The sequence below is a fragment of the Vanellus vanellus genome, assembly GCF_965231255.1.
Source record: "Vanellus vanellus genome assembly, chromosome: 1".
In the NCBI taxonomy this organism is placed as follows: Eukaryota; Metazoa; Chordata; class Aves; order Charadriiformes; family Charadriidae; genus Vanellus; species Vanellus vanellus.
In genome coordinates this window covers 135,244,580-135,258,228 of record NC_138905.1, presented here as the reverse complement: position 1 = coordinate 135,258,228, position 13,649 = coordinate 135,244,580, and the positions used below count along the sequence as shown (strand labels likewise).

Genomic DNA, 13,649 nt, shown 5'->3' with positions numbered 1-13,649 from the left:
AAGCTGAAGCAAAAAGTGCTGAGCAGTTGTGCTTCTGTTTGAATGACAGTGCAGACTATGAAATGCTAATAATGCATTAAGCCCTTCCGAACCACGACTGTAAGCACATTCAAAACCCAGTATTTCTTGCATTAAACATTTTTAGAATATGCAACTGGATAAGTTATGAATTATTATAAGTTATGAATTATTATAAATTATGAATTAATATAGGAAAGTGGATATTTTTGATAAATAAATAAATTGATATAATGTCCTTTTAGCATCTATACATTTACCTTGCCTGATGGAGCATCTTTATCTGATTTGTAAAATCCCACGTGTTTTGGACAGTGCTTTAAAAATGGGGTATATAGTTTCACCGCTTCAAAACCTCAGCCCGGCAAGATTTTTGCCTTGAAACACAGAGAGAAGACAGCCACCTGCTTGCTGTGCTCTGACAACTCCTCTTGACACGTCTGTCTCTGTGGTCAGCCCAATCCTCCTTGTGCACCCTGGGGACAGGTTCACACAGCCAGCTTCAGCTGGGGCAGCGTCACAAGCTGATATTATAACCTTAGGCACTAAACAAAACCCAGGACAGCCCAAAGCAGGATGAGGAAATTTGAATGCATGTCTCTGACCTTTACCTCTGTGGCTCAAGGAGAGTAAGTTTTGTCGCAAGCATCCTGAAACCCTGTGGCAACATTAGTTTATCTCCATTTAACGTCATTTGTTTGCACTCCTTTCACCAGATGCACATTTACTGTGCTCATAGATGTAATACCAGATAATGCACGCTCAGCCAGGAATTATTTCTAATTCTGTTTCCTCTAGCCCCTTTTTCTCTACTTTGTCCACCTCTTTGGTCATTTGCAATCTCTATACTGACTGCACAGCCTGACTCAGACCTTTCCTCTCCTCACCTTCCCTATGCATGACAGTGTGCCTGTGTGGAGGTGGAGACCTCAAAAGTTCAGCAACCCAAGTTTTCCAGGCTTCTGTTCTTTTTACATGCCTGTCCGGTTGGCCTGCTTCATCCCTGGCTTCTAACCTAGCTTCCAGCTTGCTTACTTTTATTACACAGCTAAAAGAAACCACAGTTTGCAATTTATGGTGCCCAGCAAGAAGCAGTTTCCAGCAGGTCCCAGCAGAGCCAATAAACAGAAAACAAAATAAAATGCTTTACTGTAGCACATTATCACAGTCTGCAATAACAATGCTAAAAACTCTGCCACAATCTTGAAGAAAGAAGGGCAAGAAACGCATTTTAAAAAGAGCCAATTCTGAGACTTCAGAACACGGCTCTGTGGCCTGGAAGTGCTTATGGGCAGGATGTAGGGACATGCACAATCCTGCCACAGCTCACCTCGTGAGCCTGTGCAGAGCTCAATCGAGCACCCAGAACTGAACTAGTGCTTCCTGACAGTTCAATAAACTGTGCTGAAAAATAAGACATGTAACTCACTGAACAGTTCAACTACGTGCCAGATACGTAAGATGAAAAGGCATCTGCCGACAGAACTGTGTCTGACATTTACAGCGATGTGGAAAAAAGTCTCTTTCCATGGCTCCCTCAGGAAAGCTTTAGCGAACCAAACCATGTTCACCCAGGCAGCTTCTTTTGATGTAGTGTCACAAGTTGACAGCACCAAGATGACATATTATACTGTTGAAATAAGCACATCAAAACACATAACCATCCCTTTCTTTGTCTTTTAGCTGTTGTGCATGGGACAACTCACAGGCGTTACGTACCATGCTGAATTGCAGCCCAGCTTACTATATTTATTGCTAAAGATCTGATTTTGCTACCATAGTTCCAGTAATAATTGTACTAATACTTACAACGTTATTTTGAACAACATACAGAAAAGAATTAACTATATTGATAATTTAAAGCAGTTTGCTGGGTTACGGATGTGATATTTTTCACACTCATTTTTCAGGTTGCTGCTCTGAGTCATGACCTATTTCCATCACAAAAATAAATTATTACTCCCTAGAGCAATACAGCTTAGAGCAGAGAAGGATTGAGCAGAGAAGGATCATTCAGTGAGAATTAAGAACACAGGTCAGACTGTGGCTTTGTGCAAAACAAACCCTATATACAAAAGGTTACTACCAATTAAATTAATATGAAAATATTAGGTTCTTATTTGACAATTCATCAGCTCTATAGTAAAAAAGCTGTACTTACTTTAAACATTGCTGCTTGAGGCTCCCCTAGTTCATGAAATGGAGGTTTGCCTGTTGCCATTTCAATAATGGTACAACCTAGTGACCAGATATCAGCGGGTGCACCGTATCCTCGTGGTCCTTTATCGATGATTTCTGGAGCCATGTACTGTAAGGTTCCTAGTCAGGGTAAAAAGAATAGTCAAGTGTTACAGTCTTCGTTCTTATTAAAGAGAATTAACACACCACTAAGCAACCCAAAAATTGTCAAACGCAACCTGTATAGCAAAAATATTTAGACAGAAACTTAACATCTTTTAACGTCTTTTCTATAAATTATCTCCCTCTCCAATACAAGGCTTTAAACTGCTGAAATTATATTCACCACATAATCAAAATGCTTCCTTAGAAAGTAAAATTATACCAAACTATTTTTGCAGACACTAAATTGTAAAGATTGTGCATGTAACGGGTGATGAAAACCTGCAAAGCGACAGATAGCCTTTTTGAGAACAATTTTTCATATGTTCATACCTGTAATAAGAAGAACAGTGATAGGGAATGTCAAAAATAAACTATTTTTGTAAATATAATAAAAATGTTTTTTAAAAAACCCTCAAGTTTACACAAAAACAGTCAAGGTTGTAATCAAGGTAAATCAATTACACAATGACTAAAACAAATAAGGGAACCCATCATAAACTGCAAATCCCAGAAGTCTTTTGGATGTCCTTGGGATTTCTGACATCCAAGGTTAGCCAAAAAAAAAGAAAAAAAAATTTATTGAAACTACTAAAGCTATACCTGTTGGCAAAATAAGATCCTGTCTAAGCCTACAGCTGGCTATTAACAGATGAATCTGAACATCTCTAATGTTTACCTGTAGACAATCTGACTGTAATATTAGTTATAGTACTGATAAACAAAAAAAACCCAGTAAAAATTAAATAAAAGATGGTCAAGTTGGAATCACTTGTATTCAATCATATACTAACACAGCTAACAGGTCTTTAAAGGAAGGCAGTCCACACCAACAACAGAAACCTATAGATATTCTGAGTGTTCCAAACGCTAAGTACTTTCTCCACATGAATTCCTACCAGCTCTGTTATGACATCTTTAAATTAAATTAATTTTCTTCTTAAGCATACAATAACATAACACTATGGTAAAGTTGTGAACTATTAAGTAAAGGACATCTGGTGAAGATAAAATGGATTGGATTTTACTATGTTCATTAAATGTGACTGCTGCAGAACAAAAGTTCCAGCCACAGCTTTGCCCTCAGGTTGTGTGTCTTGAATGGAGGGATATAACGTTTAAACCACTATAAGTTTGATTCTTCAATCATGTGCTTGTATTACATAATGACTAAAAATCCACAGAGCTTATGTGCTGAGTTAAGGAACAAAACAAATTGCAAGAGACCTAGAGACCTTTTAAGACCCTTTGAACTATAGCTACCTGTTTACGGATTTTACGTCCAAAATGAGAACTTAAGTAAAATATTTATTCTCATGGTAAATTACATCCATGAGACACAAACAGGGCTGCAAACAAGCAAGAGAACAAAGAAGGGCGCAAGGAAAGATTTACCTTCTTTTATTACAGTATGGTGACTTTTCTTCAGATACCATTCCTCCATATATCATCTCTATTAACAACCAGTTGCTAAAAAGCCACTAAGGAGTATGTAAAACACAGGCAAAGACACAATGATTTTCTTCTAGTATCTGCTCCAGCCATAACAGCAATCAGCCATAATAGTGGCTTCCTGGGCCAAAATTAAATTTTGGACAATGACTTTAAAAGCCACAAAAGGCTCTTCCTCTGTGACTTCAGATTTTACCTTAGGAACCCTTTTATATACTTAAAAGTTTTCAGAATATCCTGTAAAAATGAGAAGCACGGTATAGCTATACGTCATACCGCGTAGTAGTGCATCTTTTTACCATGGAGTGTAACTGTATTGAATCAGTCTAACAAAGATGGCAAGGGCAAACATTGCAGGCAAAACTGGAAAACGTTCTTTTCCAGATACCGCAAGAGACCTGTACATACATACAGCTCTGCAGAAAGAGACCTGGGAGTCCTGGTGGACAACAGGATGACCATGAGCCAGCAGTGTGCCCTTGTGGCCAAGAAGGCCAATGGCATTCTGGAGTGCATCAAGAAGAGTGTGGCCAGCAGGTCAAGGGAGGTCATCCTCCCCCTCTACTCTGCCTTGGTGAGGTTGCACCTGGAGTACTGTGTCCAGTTCTGGGCTCCCCAGTTCAAGAAGGACAGGGAACTGCTGGAGAGGGTGCAGCATAGGGCTACCAAGATGATTAGGGGACTGGAACGCCTCTCTTATGAAGAAAGACTGAGGGAATTGGGTCTCTTTAGTCTGGAAAAAAGACGGTTGAGGGGGGACCTGATCCATGCTTATAAATACTTAAAGGATGGGTGCCAGGAGGATGGGGCCCGGCTCTTTTCGGTGGTGCCCAGTGACAGGACAAGAGGTAACGGGCACAAACTTGAGTATAGGAAGTTCCACCTAAACATGAGGAGGAACTTCTTTACCTTGAGGGTGCTAAAGCACTGGAACAGGCTGCCCAGGGAGGTGGTGGAGTCTCCATCTCTGGAGACATTCAAAACCCGCCTGGACGCGTTCCTGTGCAACCTGCTCTAAGGTGTCCCTGTTCTGGCAGGGGGGTTGGACTAGATGATCTCCAGAGGTCCCGTCCAACCCTATGATTCTATGATTCTTTGATATTTGAGAACTATCCATCCAGTTGCACAAGCAAGATGATTCATGAGAAAATTATTTGTTGAATGATTTGTTTGAAAAAAATGGTGAAACTCCTTAAAGGGATGCTTCAGAAGCCAGCATTTAACCAGCTCTGTTCAGACATACTGTCATTTACGTATCTATCTGTGGTAGCATCTATAAACTGAAGAGATTGTTTCTTGTAGCTTTTCATTCTTAATAAGACATTCAAATGCTGCATTTATGATTCCAAACTGGACAAATAATTTTTTTTTTTCCTTCTCTTTAAAGGACTGCTAACTTAATTTGATTCTAACTAGAATCTTTACTGGTCTGCAGGAAATAGATTTGTTTCAAATGCCTGCAAACCGACGAGATGTTGATCTCATGAGATATTGATACAGACATCATACGCTGTGTTCAGATCATTACGTAACATACGCCGAGTTTCCAATTCACAAGTTCTGCTAATAATAAGTTAAAAAGCTTAGAAAGACAAGTTATTTCAGAACCTTAGTAATTTTATTTTCATGGCTTCCTTTGTAAGAAAGATGGAGGAACTGCAGACTCACCACCACAGATAATAGGAAGCCTTGATTATCACTTAAATGGACTGTCGTGTCTGTGTCTATTTACTTAGGACTGCAGGCCAGTATGAGGCTTGTGATTTGTGATAACGGCCTATACATATAGCCATATAACAAGTGAAAACATCATATTACCTATATTTCCACTGATAAAAGAAATGAGTAATTATGTGACCATATAGTCATTTTTCATTGTGGAGTTTCAGTTGTTACTCAGCAAATCATGTTTTCCCTGAATATTGCAAGTTTCTACTACCTTGTTGTATATGAAAGCTTTTCTGTAACATATCAGCCTAGTATTTTCATGTAAACTGTTCTTTTTACTGCTGATAACACCAAGTTAACTAGTTGGTTTGGTTTTATAATTAATGCCTCAAAACAGAAAGTATTTATAAGTTTGTGTTTGGCTTTCTGCATTTTTAGACATACTTCAAGAAAGTGTGCAGGCATGAGTTACTAATATCAAGATTATTAATTTAAAAGTTGCTATATTCAAGTGTTTCCAGATATAATTGCAACAATTGCTACTTAATGAAAAACACTTAGAAGAAAAACTATTACCCCACCACACTTAAGAAGTTTAAAAACAGAAAGTAAAATGGAAGAAAATTACTTTTAAAAAAATAGCAAGCCTGTGTTTATGGTGATCACACTCCCATTCACACTCCCCTGAAAGCAGAGACCTAACTGTGTTTTCATCACAAATACAAAAGCCTCTTGGCTCTAACTCTAAACCTATTATCAACCCCCTTATAAACACTACTAAATTAGTCTTACCTGTAAATGTTTCGGTGCACGGATTGATTCCTGCTAGCCGTTTGGAAGTACCAAAATCAGATATCTTTACCACGCCACTATAGGTGTTCACCAAAACATTATCCCCCTGTGGTTTGGATGACACACAGAGAGAGAGAGAGAGAGAGAGACAGAGACAGAGACAGAGACAGAGACAGAGACAGAGACAGAGAGGGAGTGGGGATGGGAGACAGATGAGTACAGATTCCAGATCCCAGTCTCAATAGTCCTTTAAGTTTGCAGTTATCTTTGTAATATACCTGTCTACAAAGGAATTTTCCAGAAGCACCAGGAAGAAAGGGTTGTTTTATTATTTCCTTTTGTTTTAAGCTTCCATGAAATCCTATTAAAAATTCTACTTCAGGTTAGAGTAAAACTAACTAAAGTAAAGAAGATAAAAAACAAATCACATAAGACACACTACAGGAGAATTTACCTTTATATCTCTGTGTACAATCTGGTTCTCATGGAGATATTTAAGGCCTTCCAGAATCTGTTTGGTGTAAAATTTAATTGTAGGTTCTTTCATTGGGCCCCACTTAGATCTTAGGAGAGCTGAGAGGCTGCCTAAAAGAGTTAAGAGAAGAAAGTGTATCAAGATAGCAAAATCTTAACAATTAACATGAAACACTTAAATCTGGATTAAGCATTTGTTCAATATCCTAATACAAGAGAAATGCAGTACTTATAATGAAGCCAAATTCTTCCTAGATCCCTCAAAGCAAATAATTTGCTGCTGCTCTTGACTGGTTATTTCTTTCTTGCCAGCTCAGCTTCGACCTCCATGACAGGAATAAACATTATGACAGAGCTGAATGCATCTACCTCACCTTCAGTCTAACAACTGTTGAGACTAGGATTAGCAACCGTTTAGCCCTTCATGAAATGAAGACTAAAGATACACTATACGTCATGAATCAAGTGCATAGACAAATAGAAGCTGATTTACTCGAGGTGGGGAGGGGCGAAGAAAAAAGAAAAATTATTTTCCTTGCAAATATGGGATTAACTTCTGGAAATATTCAGAGACAGAGGAAAATTCATTCCTGAAAGAAACCAAGTAACGGATGTTTGGAGTAGGACACTTCCACTACTCATAATACATCTAATCTTTTTTTTTTTTTAAATAATGCAAATATTGTAATCATGAAGCAAAATAGACAGCTTTGCTTTTTCTGCTCATAATAAACTAAGTGCAGTGGATCTACTTAATGCCAGACACATCCAGCTAAAGGGATTTTCAGCCCACCAACAGCTTTCTAAAGTGAAGTTTCCTCACAGAATCTTGCATCATCTGAGCAGCTGGTTCCTTTTTAAGACTGGCTGCAGAGTTTAAAATACGTTAATTGGTTCAATGATATCTTGACATTAGTAACTAATCACAGCACACTTGACTGTGCACATATGACCAGGAAAAAAAAGGTATGTAAACAACACCAGCTGATACTTTTAACAAGTGCAGGAAAACAAGTGGAAGTGTTGGTATATACTCATCACATCTGCATGCATCATACATGTCAGAGCATCTCAGCTTTCGGGTGCGAAGGTCATGGGAATTGAAAAAATAAAGAACTTTCCTATGCTCCAGATATATTTAATTACCCCCTGAATGTTTGTGCCTGGACTTTCCCTAGAAAACCTGAATTGTTTTCCACCTGGTTTTCTTATTTCTTCTTTTATTTTGCAAATTATATTCATAAAAGAATTTAACACTAATTCTGACACATACTTGACACTGAAGAGCCAATAGCAAAAGGGAGATGGAAATATAACCTAGAGAGGATATAGAGGGACTTCACATCTTAAAATGTAGAGAAGGTTAGAGGAGCAAAACTGGAAATTATGAGCAAAGGAAGCATATAATTTTATCTCTAACCTATCTAGTAAATAGCAGTGCTTTGTATATAGTCATCACAAAATAATACTTAATTGCTCAGTCAGTGTTAGGGCACACAGAAATTTATCCTAAAAGACTCAGTCATCATTCAGATGCTCAGGCTAAATGAACTATACAGCTCTAACTCCACTATTTTATAACATGAGTATTTGACACCAAATATTGTTAATGACTTTTCTCTAGGTTTGTAATTATTACAGAAAGTGGAGAGGGTACTGGGACCTGTACACTTCAAATGTATTTCTCCTATGAGAAGAATGCCACCTGTGGTTAACGTCTCAATAGAAAGGTTACATACAGTGCACAAACATATTAAGTGCACATCTATTGGCTTTCACCAACAACTTTTATTTCTTTTGAGGGACTAAGCTCAGAATGATACAAACCTCCTGGCACCTGCTCCATAAAAATCTTAATGTATCCATCTTCTGAAACAGATCCAAGATACTGGACAATGTTCCGATGCTTTAAATATTTATGCAGTGCTATCTCTTCATGAAGAGGTTGAGAATATCTATTAAAAAAAAAAAAAAAAAAAGAATCAAGGAGTATCTCATCATGCAGGAAAAGGTTAAATGCTGGTTTGCAAACTGAATGGATTTTAAGGATACTGATCCGATTCTCAGCAAACATACAGTTCATGACCTTCAAAATGCAGTGTGACTGGCTGCCTATTCGAAAAAAGTACAGAGGTAGATCTCAGAAGAACCCTCAAGGAGAAACATGCTCTCAAAAAATTTATACATGCCTTTCTTCTGTATTGTTACATAGTACTGGTTTTGCCTCCGAAACTCATTTTATGCTTTTCCCTCTCCCCAAAAAGAATACAAATGAGATACAACTGCAACTTCAAACCCAAAATATGTCTTATTCTAGAATTTATGATAGACATATAGATTATCAAACTGTATTATTTATTATATATATCATATCTTTTAAAAAAAATAAGAAATCCTTATTCTCAAAAGGATACTGTTGAATACTAAAAGGAAAGAGTAGTTGAATTTTTGTATACTAGGATTTTATAAGCTAAGCGGATAGAAATACATGCTAAGAAGAGCCAAGTTTTCAGCAAACAACTGCAGTTTCACTAGCAATGTATATATAACAATAAACCAGGTCTTACCTGCTGTCTCTCTCGGGTATTTCTTTGATGGCTATTCGGACCTGATTGCTAAGGTCTCTTCCAGCATAAACTATTCCATAAGTACCTTTCCCTAGAACTACCCTGTCACCATTCTCATCATAATCATATTCATACTGCAAGCGGAAAAGATAAACAAAAGAGCAGAGAAATTGTTATCACTAACATTTGACATTACAGAGAGCTTCAACAAGTTATGTACTATACTGAGTAAGTACAGCCGTAGCATGGTAGGTTACCCACCAGACTGATTATACAACTTGTAAAATTTCCCTGTTATGTCCTTTACAAAACAATCTTCCCTAACCAACTTCAAAATGCATTCACCCAAACCAGGAACACAGCATTAAACCAAATTCAATGAAATGGTGCTGTAAAAAGAACACATTCAGGTATCATCTCTTAAGAATTGCTGACAGAGCCTTCAGAATACATAAATGTATGGACCATAACGTATAATTTTAAAACCAATGATTTAATAAATAGATAAAAGTGACATTCTCATTACAGTGGGTGGACACTGTTTTAAGACCCTAAACTCTCATTTGAGCTTAGCCATAGCAAAATTAATTTCTGTCATATTCTGCTTATTATAAGCTTTTCCAAAAGGCAAAAAAAAAGCTCATCTTCTCCAAGGATGATTAAATATATGAACTGGTGGTTTCCACTGCTGCTGAAACATGCTGGGTCATATTTCCAGCTGAATAAGTCACTGCTGGTTCACTGACTTCAGAAAAGCTGCTCTAATTTACATCACCTCATAGTCTTTTCCCATATAGTGGTCTTATCACGGAGCTCTCCTGCTATAAACATAAGTGAAGTGAGTGATGCTTAACGAAAGTAAAGTAAAGTAATCAAAGTAAATCCCAGACACCAAATGAAACCAAATTTCTTATGGAAGTTGGGTTAAGCAGCACACCCCTGATTCAAATCAGGTCACTCATACAGGATATTGAAAATGCACTCTTGCAAAGAGTTAAGAAAGGAACTGGACAGTTTCATAGCCTCAGATATCATCAGGAGGACACAGACCTCACCCAGTATCTTCCCAGATCCAAGAGGACGTCTCATATGGGAAAACTGCAGGGTATTCTCTATGGCTTCATATGAATTCTCCATTAAAAAACGCCAAACCATTTCACAATGGCCATGACTATTGACATTTCTGTCAATTACCACTTCTTCTGCCTCATCCAATAAGACTCTCTCATACAGAATGCAGCCTTGAGATCTATTTCTTTGAAGTGCCTTCCCAGTTCGTATTGCAGCTCTGGTATGGCAATGTCCATGTGTCACTGACATTCCCCCTCCCCCGCCACCCTTCACCTCAGCAAAGATGGCAAGTTTCACGCTGCTGTATCAAAGGTGTCAAAGAAAAACTGTCTGTCGTTTATCCTAACAGCATATTCTGCTCAGTGGAACTAAACTTGAGTTGGCACAGCTTTAGTACCGTTTCATTTTCCATGTTTCAGCACTTCACAGTTCATAATATAATCTTGTTATATGATAGGCATAACTGACCCAAAACGCCATATGTAAAACTTGTCAGGTTCTTTGGCAGGAGCACATCCAGCTTTCACAGTTATCATATGACATAAAACTGCACAGAAAAAAAGACAGCAGTCACATTGCAGAATTTAAGATTGACAGCAACCCTATCTGCAACAGACTGGTCCTAAGCCAACTCTATAATTATTGTGGAGAACCCCAAGTTCAGTAGTTTGGGCCCTATGGTACATGAAAATCGTTGAGATTTATAGTTCAATGCCAGTTAGTAGACAGTTTAATAGACGTATATATACTTGATACCACTTTACATTTGCCTCCTCTGTTTCTAATGGCTGTAAAGATTGAATAAATCACTGCTGATTGCCAAAAGTCTGAATGTGTGATCCACTGGATGTGCAATTCAATCATTAGGTATGAGTAAACAAGTGTTCATAGCTGACCTTCTGCATGAAAGTGGTAGGGCAGGGTCTGATCTCTAGGTTATCCTATTTGGGTTACACCAGGTACTCTTAAGGCGATAGGAACTTCTTCAATATCAATATCCAGAAGTGAATACCCTAAGGTAGCAAGGACTGCCACAGTCACTCTCCTTCCAAATCCTTGTTAGTTGTAGAACATAACTGTGTTTGCTTTCAAATAATACCACAATCCAAAATATACAATCCCTTGGCACAATATTCTCACAAGAATTCTATCAGAAATCAGATTTTCTTCCCCCAAACTATGCTCAAGGTTATTTCTTCCTCTTCTCAAAACATGAACAGTTGTTTTATTAATGGTAAGATCTTCTGCTTTCTCTGTGCTTGTCAAGCCCATCGAGACCATACAAAGCTGCATTTTCCATGCTGTCTCTTCTTAAATGCAAGATCTCAGGCTGCAGAAGAACATTAAGTGTCTGAGCTCATTTATAAGCTAAGCAAATTAATCCTCCCCTTCTGTGTCTTGATTTCTGTTTTAATATCCTGAACTAAGACAGTGAGTACAAGGTGATAATTGCGAAAACTTCAAGATATGTAGAATGATATAGCTTAAAATTAATTTCTGTAGTCATTTCTCCCTACGTCATTGATTCATGCAGGATTGTTTCCTGCTGTGCATTCTCAAGTGCTTTTTCCAGTTCAGTTTTTAAAAGGTTCAAGCCACAGTGAGCTCACTTCCTCTGAAAGACTATTATACAGTTGAATAGACTGTGTTGTTTGGGGATCGCCCTGCTGTTAGCTAAGTCCATAAGTATGCAATGTAAACTCTGCAGCTATAGATAATACCTTGTCTTTTCCAAGGCAGAGCCTTGGCCCCATGCCAACGCCACAGATGTACATATTAAGCTGGGCTTAATAGATGTGCATCTTGTCCTTTTCACTTGAGGAGAGAATTCCGTAGCCACTATGCACAAACTTCAGTGCAAAAACTCATCTTCCACACCACATGCAATTAAATTCAACAGTACAGTAGAGGGTCTTCTACTTCTTAATCCTCTCCTGAAGCCTCAGATACTACAAAAGGTTCACTATCATACAGAGCTGCTCTGAATCGTAAACCTAAGAGAATTGCTGGAATAAGACACTGTAAGAAAGATACCCAGCTCAAACAAACCACAGTAGGAATTTTACATTTATTAATTGGATTGCCTGACTCTGCTTGCCCATGAATAAAAGTTACAACCTAATTTTTATGATGGCTTTTCAGATTTAAAAACAAATAAACAGAAGCACAGGATATGTACCTACAGGATATGTAGGATATGTTTGCTATGTAGCAGTATGTCTTATGAAGACATGGATTCACCTACCCTAACCTGAGCCCTCTCAAAATGTGAATAACCCTTTCCAAGGTTGCGGGTTTTTCCCCCCCCCCTTTGTACTGATTATAAAGAAAGCCTACAGCTACTAGGTCCCTAACACGGAAGTTTCAGTAAAGTTTCAGATAAGTAAAAAGCACAATGGATTAATCTGATCCTAAATATCTGCAAATCTCTGTGACAGAAAAAGCCCATGAAGTGAAATTACCTGGAGTAGTAATAGTATCAGGTACCAGCTAGAAAAACTGAAGTCCCTTTGCTAAATAGCTTTTTCCTAGAATTTATTTAGTATCTTAATTTTTTTATCTACTTAAGCCAGCTGCTATCAGCTGATTCTCATCTATAGATTGTTTGCAACATAAATCCAAGATCAGTAACAACCTTCTTTAGGGATTTATACAGTTTACAGTAGTAAGAATCTCACTTCATTAAAAATGAGTTTTTTCAAATGAATGCAACTCTTGTGTACAAATAGTTATGTAAGAGTTGAAATTTCATATACAAATAAGGAGTTTAAATGGTATTTATTATCTTTCTAGCATACTGATATGAAAGTGCAGGGAAGATGGAGAACAAGTTTCAGAGTTCTTGGATCTTTTATCCTTGACATACCTCCAATGTGTCTCCGTCTATTTCTCCTTCTAGTTCCAGGGTACTGCCAACTGCATCAGACAAAATTTCTTTCACCAACCCACAGAATCTAAAAAAGCAATAAACAGCACAGGATCAAAGAAAAATATTCTTTTGGAAGGAGATTAAACAGATTCTTTGCAAGGTGGGCTTTACTTTCAAGCTAATAAAATCACTAGCGTGTTCAGAGGTTTCTTTCATTACTTACTTTCTCCATATTTATCCCATTTAAATGAGGAAGAACACCAAACACACACTGAAAAGCCTAATTATTTATAAAATTATTTTATTTGATGTAGCAGAACCCAATACTTGCTTGTTATTGTAATTGCATAGTGAAACCATGGTAGATCCAACCCAAATATTTTTGCTGTACACTGATG

At 37.7% G+C, this 13,649-nt stretch overlaps 1 protein-coding gene across 1 annotated transcript in view; it reads right to left on the bottom strand.

Moving 5' to 3' along the window:
• MAP3K15 (mitogen-activated protein kinase kinase kinase 15) overlaps positions 1–13,649 on the bottom strand; it is a gene marked incomplete at its 5' end in the record, with an annotated part of 95,071 nt that overhangs the window by 10,998 nt on the left and 70,424 nt on the right. The window contains 6 exons of the mRNA XM_082495511.1: positions 2,180–2,337; positions 6,271–6,376; positions 6,725–6,855; positions 8,572–8,699; positions 9,312–9,445; positions 13,249–13,336. Coding sequence (XP_082351637.1) covers positions 2,180–2,337; positions 6,271–6,376; positions 6,725–6,855; positions 8,572–8,699; positions 9,312–9,445; positions 13,249–13,336 — 745 coding nt within the window. The remainder of the gene's footprint in view (positions 1–2,179; positions 2,338–6,270; positions 6,377–6,724; positions 6,856–8,571; positions 8,700–9,311; positions 9,446–13,248; positions 13,337–13,649) is intronic.